We start from the raw sequence: 13,844 nt of genomic DNA on the forward strand, positions 1-13,844 counted from the left end.
TTTACTTCAAGTTTCTGTAAACGCTGGAAATTGCTAGCTAGTATTAGAGGAAATAACTACGAGGTTGACTTCACCCATTCTGCCTACCCGAGGTAGATAACCATGTATGAATAGAGACTCCTAGGCATAATCAAATTACCTCTGTCAAGTCCTCGCTGTAAGACTATTTTTGGAAACTAGGGATTTTCCAGATTACTGAAAGCCGTGGTGGTGTCAAAAGCCGGCCACGAGTTTCGCAAGCAGAGCTACGAAAGCAGCCACCCTCCGGATCATTCCTATGCGTCTGCTCTACTTCCTCACACTGGGAACCACACGCTTTCCGTGGAGCTTTCATTTGGGAACCGATATGGTCCACAGCCCTGTGTTCTTCAAATACTGTAAAGCACCCTCTCCAGATTCCCTGAGGGTCACTTTATATTACACATTGGTCCACATAAGACACCAGAGTCACCACTTCCACCCGCCAAAGCACGCTTAGATCGGCCGCCACTTCCCTCGGTACATGCGAAACAAGAACCGCGCCGAGGCTAAAGAAGAGGACGGAAGCAGGAATGATAATCAATGTTGTCCCCTCTATTTTAGGAATACGGATCTTTAAGCTCCGTTTTTTGTGTGGCTAAGTATCGCAGATAAGGTAGTTTCGACTGGCCTTGGCTAGATACTGCCTCCTTGGCCACCGAGTACCCCAAAGTCGGTCGCAGCACCTGACGTTCCCGGCGCAGGCCCAGACGCCAAGGGCTGGGGCGCTGCCTGGAGGGACTAGTTGGCGCGCGGCGGCCCGGCGTGGTGACGTCAGGGCGGAAGCGCACACGGCGTGAAGCGGCCGACAACCCGGCGGTCACGGGAATATCCGTCGCGCCGAGAACGCTGGTTAGTCTCGTTTCGGGTTCCGGCTGCGTTGGGCTTGCGTGCAGCTCGCTAAGACTATGGCGTCCGGGCCTCACCCGACAGCTACCGCTGCCGCCGCCGCCGCTTCGTCAGCCGTACCAAGCGCGGGCGGCTCCAGCTCCGGGACCACGACCACGACGACGACCACGACGGGAGGGATCCTGATCGGTGACCGCCTGTACTCGGAAGTTTCACTCACCATCGACCACTCTCTGATTCCGGAGGAGAGGCTCTCGCCTACCCCGTCCATGCAGGACGGGCTCGACCTGCCTAGCGAGACAGACTTACGCATCCTGGGCTGCGAGCTCATCCAGGCCGCCGGCATTCTCCTCCGGCTGCCGCAGGTCAGTTGCTCCGGCCCCGGGCCGGCCGGGTGCTCCTCTCCTCTCTTTCGTCCCCTGCGCCGCATCTCAGTATCACTGTGCTCTAGCAGGGTGGGGATGGCTCTCTGAGGCTCTCCCATTTGGAGCCCACCCGGGGCCGGGGCGTCCTGGGGTTTGGGGCTGCGGAGGCGGAGGAAAGACCCGGTAGCGTGCTGTTCGCTACGGCTGCCGCGGGAGGGGAAAGGGAAGCGACCGGCGGCACAAAATGGCGGCCGGCGCTTGGAGCGGGCCCGCCTGACCCCTGCGTTTCGGTTCTCCTCTCTTGTCTGCAGGTGGCGATGGCAACGGGGCAGGTGTTGTTTCATCGTTTTTTCTACTCCAAATCTTTCGTCAAACACAGTTTCGAGGTAAGCACTGCGGAGGCGGTTAAAAGGGATTTTTCATCCGGAAATGGGCAGAAGTAGGGGTAGTGTCAGCAGCCAGCTTTTCCAGAAAGGGTGTGGTTTAGCTTAGGCCTTTGTACCTAGTTCTCACTCGCCGGGAAGTGGAAACCTTTAGAATGTGTTCAAACTCTAGAAAATGGATCCCGAGCCTAAGTGTGCCCTCTTAAGGAGAAGTACAGTTTTCAACCAAATGCAGAACTCACTGTGAGATTGAGCTTGACTCTGGAACCAAAATTAAGATGAGTAGAACAACAAAAAGATTATGGTACTAGCGTAGCTGGTAAGCTTATGGCATAGAAATGTCCACTCTAAGTTTTGCTAAAGGTTGTCCCACTTGTGTTCTAAAGTTTATTCATCAAAGTAAGTTTAATCTAACAATGGTTTTTGTTTCTCCTGGATTCTTCCAGATTGTTGCTATGGCTTGTATTAATCTTGCATCAAAAATCGAAGAAGCACCTAGAAGAATAAGAGATGTGATTAATGTATTCCACCACCTACGCCAGTTAAGAGGAAAAAGGTAAGATTGGCATTATTGAGCATAGCATCTCTTGTTACTGCTGTACCGTGCACCAGTCATCAAGTCAAAACATCTTTCCTCTCAAGTGAATATGGGTGCAAGAGAAAACGGACTTTAATTTAGGTGTTAAAGTTCATACAGGAACACTGATATTTAAATTAACTTGAAAAAAATCCATAATTAACCAGTTATCTGAAGTTTGTAGAGGCAGTTGCGTTTATGGACAATCCTAACAGTGCTGTGAAGCCAGGCCTGTGGCTTAAGATTAAACAAGAAAGGGAATACATTTGGCTCAAGTGTGAGTGTATTCTGTAAGTTATTTTTCCTCTCCCCTCTCTGGAAGACTGAAGGCTGGAAGTTTAAACACTGTAGTTAATATTGTGGCAAAGTTCTGTGTAGATTATGTTTTTCTACTCGAAGTCCCAGTTAATTCTTTATCAATTGAGGTTGGCTTTTGTTAGAGTACTTCTCAACATTGAACTACGATATATCGAATAATACCGGATCTGAAAGGACTGCAGGATGATAAAGTTTGAAGTTTGAAGTCAAAGGGATTAAACAGGTATTTTGTTTGGTCAGATACAGTCTCAGTGAGTGGGTTAGAAAATTAAGTTAGAGTGATTGGGTTACATTTAGATAAGGCCCATTTATTTGATGTTGTAAGAAAGTACAGAGACTGAAGTAGTATCTGCTAGGTGTTTTGATAACATAACTTTATGTGGACCTATGTGTTCCTGTGAGGCAGTACCAAAAAGTTTGTTGCAAGACTTCTTGCATCTACAGGTGACTTCCAGTACCTGCTGCAGAAAATTATATTTGGTGTAGATTAGTTTTTGTATTCACTCTTTAAGGAATTGTAGTGAAGTTCAACAAACTACTGAGTTTGAAAGGAAGTTATTAAAAGGATCATAAGTTGTTCTGGGGGTTGGGTATGTTGGTTAGTGCCAAGTTGGTATCCTATATGAGTAGTCCTTATTGGCTAAATCTGTAAGTTGGCAGTAATGGAACTATTCAGATAAGCAAATATTAAAGCAACTTTAAGATGACTAGTCTATTCTGTGATTCTGCAGTTTTTTGTTTTTTTTTTTTAAGAGTATCCTAGTCAAAAGTCTGAAACAGTTTTCTTACATACTTTTTCTCCCCCATCTTTGCTCACTCACCTTAACTGTGTCCAGGGATAGAGTAATTTTTAAATTCTAAAATACCTTTTAGTTTGTTGGTAAGTCTCTTGGAATTGGGAAGATTTCAAATTGGTGATTGGTATGGTCTGAGCTTAAATCTATTTAGATACCTGACTGATTCTTCAGGATGTTTAAAGTCATGACACTACAAGGCTCTATCTTTAGTCAAAGGTTTCTCTTTGCTTAAAGGAAATGGTTTTCTAGTATGATTCTTTGAACTATTGAGCCAACTATTATGTAATCATATGATTATCTTTTGTGAAGTTTTCTGTGAGACTGAGTTTTCTTCGCTGATGTCAGAACAGGTCTTAACTGTAAAAACCGTGGAATTTAAAATAGTATGATCTCGCCTGATTGTTGTGTCTGATGTAACTTTGTTTTTTTGGGTCATTATTACAGAGAAAACTGATTTTGTTTCACTCTTAGAAGTCTGATTATAGCAAAATTTAAAAGGAGTTGTTAATTGCATGGAAGCCTTTTTTTTAAAGCAGGATGTAAAAGTGTTTCTATGCATATTACAAGTTTACTCAAGCACGTAACTTGTATATGTTATTAACTTCAACTCTTTTTTCCCTTGCAACCGACTATACAGCGACCAGCTACATTTACCAAAGCCTGGGTGATGTGGAGTGGTACATAGAGATGAAGCTGTCGTCATGGCAACAGTGAGTGAAGTATCGAAAATCCCCAAGGAGAAGCCAGTGCTCTGAGAATAGGTCACTGGAATCGGGGACAAACAGGTTGGCCACTGGTGAACCATTTAGAAAAACTCCTGTTTCTTGTTATAAGCTTTTGTCTTTGCTGTCCAAGTTATTAGAACTATAGCTTTGTATTTATTTTTGCATAGGTTAATGTCATTAGAAAGTACTATCAGTATTACACTTTAGTTAGGTAAAGGATATCACTTGTCTCGATGCTATTTGTTTTAATCTAGTTGATGCATAACTTTAAATTGCAGTGTGACTTTGACAGTTACAGTGGAGATAATATTATTCATGTTGCCTGTAGGTCTTTGGTCTCATCAGCCTGGCTACACATTGAGAATTAGCAGAGAAGCTTTTTAAAAAATACCAGTGCTTAATCCCCAACCTGGATTGTTTGGCCTATTCCTCCTTCAAATTTTTTGTGGTTCGGTAATTATCTTTTAGGTTCAGAATGAATGGCTAAATCTAGAGGGATGATTGCTTTGTCATATTTACTTCTGAGATGTAGCGTATTAACATTTTTAAAGACTGGTTTAACCATTCTCATTATTAAACATATATTTTCAGTGTATCCATAGATCATAGAAGTTGGATAAATAAGAATTGGAAGGGTATTAAGTGACATCATTTAGTCTGCCAGCCTTCTACATTTAATTCTGTGACTCTACAAGGTGGCTTTCAGTTTATTTAAATACCTGTAAAGAATGTTTCTACTTTCTTTGAAGTAGGCATTACAGATTTCTGTATATTTCCTTGGCAGTCTGCCTCTTTGAAAATGACTTACCTGTTATTAATATAGTCTCTTGAAGATCTAGTTCCAATGTTTCTCAGCCTTTATAACACATAAATGAGACTACCATGTTTGGACTCCATAATTTTTGTTGTTGAGTTATATGTCAATTACATAATCATGCTAAAGGAAAATCACGCCTCTAACAAACCAACGCCTCTAACAAACCACCTAATAAACTTCTAATGACCAAAGACCAGGATTTTCTAAAGTTAAAAATTATTCATGTATAGATCAGAAAAATCAGACAATAGAAACTTAAAGCAGAGATTGAGTTAGTGTGTTGATAATGAAAATTATTTTTGTTTTCTCTGAAGTCTTTTTTAGAGATTTAAAAATGCCATGTCTCCAGACTTTATTGGCAAGGAAAGTTTACCTGATTGGGGAGGAAGAAATTCTAGCAGGCCTTAATTTAATGTACTTGTTGCAACAAAGTACTAATTTATGCTTTGAAACTTTGTTTATTGCTGATTTATGGAGATACATTTTTTTAAATTTACGATACAAAATAATCTCTAGCAGGTAGTTGTAAATTATGGGTACATCCTTAATTTGTGAGGTAAAACCAATTCCGAACAAAATAAGCTTTCTGGTTTTAGGTTATACACCCACAAAGTTAACTTTGAAAACTGCAGGTAATAAATAGGATTAAGCAAGAAGTTGAATACATAGTTGAATTATAGTAAATAATGGGTTTGGTTTTCTTAAATCTATTTTGGTATCATTGGGATTTTGACACAAAACAATATGGCGTGATTAAATCTGATTTGGGACTAAATAGCTATGATTCAAACAAATATTTAACTGCCTTAGTGTAATTAGAAGAGCAAATAAATTATATCACCATTTGAAGGCAACTCTTAAAGCAGGTTATCTTTAGAGGTGTAGATAATCTTTATTAACATAAATGGAGAAAAATGAAACAACTATACTTTCATAAAATATATTTTATTAGGAATTTTGATGATGCAGTCTACTGTCTGGATTGCAAGAGGTTAAGAGTTAAAATAGTGTGCAGCTGTAACACAAGCTATTTTATCTCTTAATGCCAGTTTAAGGAGAGCCATTAGATAACACAGCCATTCAGTTAAAAAGAGTGAGGTTGATTTAACTTGTTTACAAATTTCCTATGATGATAAAGACTGATCATAAACCTTAAGATCGTGTGTGTATGTGTGTGTATCGAGAGGAGAGAGAGAGAGAGTGAGAGGGAGAGAGAGAGAGTGAGAGGGAGTGAGGGAGAGAGAGAGAGAGAGATAGGTTGCTCTCATGAGAATTAAGGAGAATTAAGTTTCATTTTTTTTTTCCAAAGAGCAATTTGTAGCCTATTGTCCTGATAAAGTGAATTCATCATTACACGTTAATGTTAGAAAGCAGCTCAATGAGGCCAACTGGTGGCCTCATTACAGGTGTGAGAAATGGAATTAAGTGAAGGCCATTTTAAGTAACAGCTGGTTTTTATCTTGTCAGCTCTGCCAATTTTTGTTTAGTAAGCATTCCAGGTTCTGTAATAATTTTAAATGGAAGAAAGGAAAATGTATGATAGCTGACCTTTTACTCTGATGTTACTATAGGAGTAATAAAGATCGTTTCAGATTTTCTAACCTTCAGGTGCATGTAGTGAAATAGACTTTGATTTTTAAAATACGAGATTACATTTTTCTGGATCTGATCTGCATTGGGGTAGAGAGGATGACTGTTTTAAAAATAGTTTGTGTATTCTGCCTAGAACAGTCTTTTGGATGAGTATGGACAAAAATATTTAAGTGTTCAACCTGTAAACTTAGCATATAATCAATATCTTGATAAAATTGTAGTTTTTGTTGGTCGCATCTAAGAATGTATTAGACATGGGTAAATTTCAGACATGACCAACAAAAAACAAAAGCTCAATTCCTTAACCTTTCCTGACTAAATCTTCTCAGGAAGAAACCAGTTTTGAATTGTAAGACATAAATAAGATAGTCTTTTATTTTAAGTGGTAGGTTTTTAAACTATGCAATAAAACATTTGGGGATAACATCAGTTGAATGTGCTATTTTTAAAGCATTAAATCACTGACATAAGCCTTCTGTATTTTAGAACCTTCTGAATTACCAAAATTTAGTCTGATACAGAGCCTTTGAATGTGATCTGGTTTCCTCACTATGGCCCTTCATTCTCTTTTGTATTAATACAAAAGTAAATTGCCTAAAACCACAACCCTGATGAAATTTTGGCCTGGATCTCATGAATCACATAATATAATTTTTAATTTACTTGGGTAATTGAGCTGAATCTTTAGTTTTCAGATTACTTTAACAGGTAGGCTCTTACAACAAATTGTTAAAAAATATCACCCCATTAGGGGAATCTGGATAAACTACCCACTGTTTCCCCCCACCCCCACCAAGATTTTAAAAAATTTTGCCCGTAAACCAGCCAACAGCTGTTCTTTTATAGAATGAGTAAAAAATCAGTATGATCTTATGAGGACTTTATAGTCCTGAAATCTTAGGAGCACATTAGTTTTTTGTGTTTTTTTAAGCCAGTCAAATTTAGCAGTGGGGGATTGTCTACTAACTTTAGTGACACTGATATTCGTAAGTTCTGATAACCCACTGCCATCGGACCAGCCTGGAGCACATTAGTTTTGTCAATGGAAAGTCTCTTGGAGAGACTTTGAGGTTTGTGATAACAAATCACACTATCACTAAAGTTAAATACGTATACACACACGCACAGACCTAGAATATAAGCAGAATGGAAAAGTTGACAAGGATGAACCGAAGAGCATTAGATTGAATTTTTTTCATTATAGAATGTAGTTGAACTTAGTCTCTAGATGTATATATTTAATTAGTATAACTTGGACAGCACAAGATTAATGCTTTAACTTGTTTGCAGGAGTTTAAAAAGCTGGTTTCTGTTGCCAATAGTTGGTTGGAAGGGAAAATGGAGATGCCACAAATAAAATTTTTTGGATGTGCAAAACAGTTTTGATTTTATTTCTTACAAACTATAGGACTCCAAGCCCCCTGATCCTTGATCAGAACTACATTAACACCAAAAATCAAGTTATCAAAGCAGAGAGGAGGGTGCTAAAGGAGTTGGGATTTTGTGTTCATGTCAAGCATCCTCATAAGGTGAGTTGTAGAGTACAGAAATTGGGTTCGTAAGTATTAGGACTTCTCCAAAATTTCTACTTTATATGAATTTATGTTTCTATGTGAGCGTTAACCTTGATTTTAAAAAGCATTCTTTTAAAGGTTCAGACTTCATCAAAAAAACATTCTTTTGGATGTTGAGATTTATCAGTAAAATGAGAGTACAAAAATGTAGGTTCAAATCTTAATTGTGTGGTCATAAGGAAGTTATTTTTGTTTCTATGGTTAAAGTCCCAGTTTTTCCGCCTAGAGAACAGAGATATAAAGTTCCTCATTCCAAGGAATAAATATGTAGCTACAAAAGTATTTGGCATACTTAACCATCATAATAGAATGTTCTAAGTGTGGTAGCTGCTCACTGTTAAACATTATTGGAAATTTGTTTCTCTCTAAATCTCTTAGCTTTCATTATCAGTATACGTGGTAGAGCGAGTGCTCAGGTCAGAACTATCTGGGCTAGAAATGTACCTTGGGAAATTAGGTGAAATAATCTCCTAGCACAGTGCCCGTCACGTGGTAAAGTGCCAGTGAAAAATATTCTTTAATTGCCTTTTTTCCCGTACAATTTTGAAATACAGTTCTAAACATAATTTATGTAAAAATCTAGTAATACAACAACTCACATTAGAATCTTATGTATATTTAAGTTGGTCTGTGTTATTGATGTAGAATTAGAACTTAAATCTAACATTTTCAGTTACTTTTTTTATTGAACTCTGTAGTCTGAAAGAACTACCAGTATACTAAATCGAGTTTTTTTCCCTTGTCCTTCAGATCATTGTTATGTATTTACAAGTCTTAGAATGTGAACGTAATCAAACCCTGGTTCAAACTGCCTGGTAAGTCACTTTTTTAGATTTCTTTCCTAGCCAGGAAAACAGAAGCAGAAATAAAGTAAGTTTCGTTTCCCTTTCCAAAATAATGAGATAAGTTTGTTTTGGGGCTTTTTGTTGTTGTTTTTGTTTTTTTAACCAAAAGGTAAATAATGCTTATTTCTGCTTCCTGTTTTCTTGGCTTGACTAATTACTTTTAATGGAGAACTCAATTTAACTTTGTTCTTTTTTCTACTCTTTAATTAAAGGGTAGTCCATGATGGTAAGTCATAGAACTCTGCCCTCTGCACTTCAGCCCATGACCTCAGGATGGCCTGATTGGCTACCCTGCTCTCCAGCCAATCCAGTGCAAGCTCTCATCCGAGATTCACTGAAGTGGTCCATATCCATCTGGCAGCATCTTCTAGTTCTGTCGGGGTGTCAAAAGGATTTGTATATTTGCTTCTAGAAGTAACTATTTGACATGCCTATGTATTTAATGTATACTTGTAACTATCAAAATGAATAGTTCATTTTTGATAGATTTGTTGTCCAGCCATTATGAATTAAATGGTTTATTAGGCGTTTGACTAAATTTTTATTTTTAGTGTGTATAGCATGAATTCTACCAAAGGAGACTACAAACTTGCAGTTTAAAATGGGCACCAGTTCCCACACTGGCTTAATTTATATAAATAGTTGCTTGGCCGTATTGCGGGTAATGTTAGAAGTAAGAAGCACTTCGTTATTTATAGAGATGTTACTATTATACTGCTTAAATGCTTTAGCACTTGGACTTTTTGAGATGCAGATGTGTGATTTTGCTTGCTGGATTATTTAAAGGTCAAGCCAAGGAGTTAGTGGTTCAACCACAACTACTGTTTGCTAAGACTTGATGTGAAGGACTTAGTAATTTTTATATTTTGGACTTCCCAGCAAGATGTCCTGTTTATGACTGCCATGCTTCTTTTGGACTCAGTAAATGTTTGTAATGTTAGAAAAGTCTCATTACTTTTATAAAATGCATGACATTTTAAATGTTTTTCATAAAATGGATTATAACAGTTCTGATGGTTTAGGATTTTTAGGAAATAGTCCATTTAATTTTAGCTTAACCTTTTAAATGACCTGTAAATTTTCTTTATTAGTTTAGGAATATTGTGGGGAGAGTTCATTAATAATAAAAGTTCAGCAGTTTTTTAACTGAAATAGTTTATCTCTTTTACCTAGTCACAAAAAAAAAGGTATGTAAACAAGGCCATTATATGTGTTTATTGCTCTTTACTTCCCTATCTAGATTTTCTGAAGTATCTTAGCTTTCTTAATGTACGTTTAACGTGGTACTTACTGAAAATGCCTTTTTACCCCTGTTAACGATACTTTGAGCTTTTGAAACGAACTTGGTTGACACAGCTTTTATTGTGGATAAAGGAGAGATGGTCAATAATTAATGGCTTGAAGTATTGTTGGAGTGGTTTATCATTTCTGAAACTAATCTTGTCAGAATTGACTTTGAAAGCATTGCTTTTTACAGAAATAATACTTTAGAAGTAATTTCTAGTTGGATAGTAATACAAAATAATTTAAAAGGGCTTTGGTCCTATATATTGGAGAACTGCAAATGGTCCTCGTATTAAATTCTTACTGCCTACTGATTTTTTTTTGAGTTAAGAGTTGTTATATGCTAGAATGTGAGATGTGAATATAAATAAGAGAAGAAAAAAGAATAAAGTAGATTGAGTCTCCAATTTTATGTAAGCTTCAGAAGAAGTGGTTTGTTTACATGCAAGCTTATAGTTGAAATATTTTTCAGGAATTACATGAACGACAGTCTTCGAACCAATGTTTTTGTTCGATTTCAACCAGAGACTATAGCATGTGCTTGCATCTACCTTGCAGCTAGAGCACTTCAGGTAGGTGTATATTTCCCATTTTGTTCTATAGGATAAATCACACAAATTTTCAGTGGTTCCAATACAGATATAACAAAAATTTAAATCCTTCTGTTCTTATGGTTTAGATTCCATTGCCAACTCGTCCCCATTGGTTTCTTCTTTTTGGTACTACAGAAGAGGAAATCCAGGATATCTGCATAGAAACGCTTAGGCTTTATACCAGAAAAAAGGTATTCTCTATTTACTCATTTATGTCAATTTGCTAAGAGTTTAAGCTACTGTAAGGGAGAAACACTAACTTTTTTTTTTTCTTCAATAGCCAAACTATGAATTACTGGAAAAAGAAGTAGAAAAAAGAAAAGTAGCCCTACAAGAAGCAAAATTAAAAGCAAAGGGATTGAATCCTGATGGAACTCCAGCCCTTTCAACCCTCGGTGGATTTTCTCCAGCCTCCAAGCCATGTAAGATATATTTAGAATTAAAATGACTTGGGGGCACTGAAAGTGTTTTCTTTATTAGAGAGCTTTTGCATTTGAAAGTTGCATAGTGAAAAATGATGTTAAGGAACTGTTACTGTGTTTTCTCTGGCAGTCAACTAAAGACTGATACTTGAAAGCATGGTACTTTCAGTTACATTTAGAAACAACTTTTGACCCTCTGTTAAAACCAGTAGTTAACATGTTGTTATGTCTTTTAAAAGCATCACCAAGAGAAGTAAAAGCTGAAGAGAAATCACCAATCTCCATTAATGTGAAGACAGTCAAAAAAGAACCTGAGGATAGACAGCAGGCTTCCAAAAGCCCTTACAATGGGTGAGTAAACTTGGGCTGGAAAATTGGCCTGAGGAATCTTTTATGTGATTACTTTTTAACACACTAAGTTTGTAACTAATATATTGTGGTTTTTTGAAGTGTAAGAAAAGACAGCAAGAGAAGTAGAAATAGCAGAAGTGCAAGTCGATCAAGGTCAAGAACACGATCACGTTCTAGATCACATACTCCAAGAAGACAGTAAGTAAATGTTTTCTTAGGAAAGCAGTCTTATTTGGAGTTTTTAAAAGTTATTGCTTTTTCTTTAAAAATTGAATATAGATTGTTTTCAAAGTTAGGTTAGAATTAGGCTTTTAATATGAGGCAAATTAGGAGAAATCAGTTTGGAGATGTTCTGGACATAAAGGATCTTAATGGCATTCTGTTATATTTTCTCCCATGTTTTTTGGAGACGTGTAGGAGCTACCCACAAAGTGCTATGAGGGCCACAGTATCATTTGTAATGTGAAAACTTTTTTTTTTTTTAATTTCTGTTAACAAATGTATTTTATTAACCCCTTATTAATAACCAGTAATCAGATTAACCAGTCAATGAATCTTCCCTAGTTAGGCTTGTAATTAGATTGTTAGCTCTTTGTGGCTCTTCACTGTCTCCTTTGAACACATGGGAGATACTTAATAAAAAGCATAGCTGTAGGAGGACATTGTAAAAATTGCTAATTACCCCCCTTGGAATATAGACACAAGAGCATATGCTTAAGATTTAATATGTTATAGGCTTGGGCATACAGAAGTCGGGTGGGGAGATTTTTAAAAAGTTCTGAATATTCACATAACTGGTAGCTGTGTTTTGAACCTGTTAAGAGCAACCACTAGAATAATCTTTTCCCCCATAGAAACTGAACCTAAACTTCACATTTTTATTATCTAAGCTATAATAATAGGCGGAGTCGATCTGGAACATACAGCTCAAGATCAAGAAGCAGGTCCCGCAGTCACAGTGAAAGCCCTCGAAGACATCATAATCATGGTTCTCCTCACCTTAAGGCCAAGCATACCAGAGATGATTTAAAAAGTTCAAACAGACATGGTCATAAAAGGAAAAAATCTCGTTCTCGATCTCAGAGCAAGTCTCGGGATCACTCAGATGCAGCCAAGAAACACAGGCATGAAAGGGGACATCATAGGGACAGGCGTGAACGATCTCGCTCCTTTGAGAGGTCCCATAAAAGCAAGCACCACGGCGGCAGTCGCTCAGGACATGGCAGGCACAGGCGCTGACTTTATCTTCCTTGAGCCTGCATCAGTTCTTGGTTTTGCCTATCTACAGTGTGATGTATGGACTCAATCAAAACATAAAATGCAAACTGATTAGGATTTGATTTCTTGAAACCCTCTAGGTCTCTAGAACACTGAGGACATTTTCTTTTGAAAAGAACTATGTTAATTTTTTTGCACATTAAAATGCCCTAGCAGTATCTAATTAAAAACCATGGTCAGGTTCAATTGTACTTTATTATAGTTGTGTATTGTTTATTGCTATAAGAACTGGAGCGTGAATTCTGTAAAAATGTATCTTATTTTTATACAGATAAAATTGCAGACACTGTTCTATTTAAGTGGTTATTTGTTTAAATGATGGTGAATACTTTCTTAACACTGGTTTGTCTGCATGTGTAAAGATTTTTACAAGGAAATAAAATATAAATCTTGTTTTTTCTAAACTGCTTCAAATATCTTATTTAAATAAATTATTAAAAAGCAAAACTTTAATAGCAAAATGGCTCTACTGGTTTTCTGGCAAACTTACTCTTTCCGCCATTAGACAGTAGTTTGAGATTATTAAAATGCAATTCTTAACTGCATTGTGAGCTATTTTAAGTCGTCATTGTATATATGGAAAAAGTAAATGGGAGTAGCCCAACAATGTAAAATTTAATGTTATATTGTAGCACTAAACTCAAAACCCGGTTTTCTCTTGAATGGTACCATAAGGTAATTTTGAGTCAGACTTAAGTACTATTTCTGAAATGAGGTGCCCTATTGAGTGAGCCAAAACTTAGTAACTATTGAGCTTTAGCAGTTCTGTATAATTTAGGCATTTAATGTTAAGACTTAATGAAATCTAGGAGAATTCTGACCACAAAGAAGTGAAGTTTTGATGAAAAGCCAGAATTTGTGTCCAGATTAATGTTTTCAAGTTACATTTAGTAATTTTTTTCATCATTTTGGAAATCAGTTTACAGATCTTTGAAGTCAAAATGTTGCATTACTTTATAATTACCTGAAGGTTTCCATTACATTTATTTTACCTACTTTATTCCGCTAGACTTGGCTCCAAGTAATTTGTTGCTGTTTCAAGAAATAAAATACAC

The 13,844-nt window shown here is 37.2% G+C and overlaps 1 protein-coding gene across 3 annotated transcripts; it reads left to right on the top strand.

Moving 5' to 3' along the window:
• Positions 1-277: 277 nt before the first annotated feature.
• Positions 278-13,250, top strand: CCNL1 (cyclin L1). 3 transcript variants are annotated; one of them, XM_017500797.2, is made up of 11 exons: positions 278-1,232; positions 1,544-1,618; positions 2,062-2,171; positions 7,851-7,971; positions 8,767-8,831; positions 10,618-10,717; positions 10,825-10,929; positions 11,019-11,160; positions 11,400-11,511; positions 11,611-11,709; positions 12,402-13,250. In XM_017500797.2, exons 1-11 carry the CDS (start codon positions 927-929, stop codon positions 12,748-12,750), a joined length of 1,584 nt encoding a protein of 527 aa, XP_017356286.1. In that variant the 5' UTR covers positions 278-926; the 3' UTR covers positions 12,751-13,250. The 3 variants fall into 3 exon arrangements, with proteins under 3 accessions (XP_017356286.1, XP_037584517.1, XP_037584516.1); XM_037728589.1 differs by lacking the exons at positions 10,825-10,929; positions 11,019-11,160; positions 11,400-11,511; positions 11,611-11,709; positions 12,402-13,250 and adding an exon at positions 9,074-9,087 and having other exon boundaries at positions 711-1,232; XM_037728588.1 differs by lacking the exons at positions 10,618-10,717; positions 10,825-10,929; positions 11,019-11,160; ... (1 more) ...; positions 11,611-11,709; positions 12,402-13,250 and adding an exon at positions 9,074-10,516 and having other exon boundaries at positions 712-1,232.
• The last annotated feature ends 594 nt before the right edge of the window (positions 13,251-13,844 follow it).

This window comes from Cebus imitator, unplaced genomic scaffold (assembly GCF_001604975.1).
Source record: "Cebus imitator isolate Cc_AM_T3 unplaced genomic scaffold, Cebus_imitator-1.0 Scaffold270, whole genome shotgun sequence".
In the NCBI taxonomy this organism is placed as follows: domain Eukaryota; kingdom Metazoa; phylum Chordata; class Mammalia; order Primates; family Cebidae; genus Cebus; species Cebus imitator.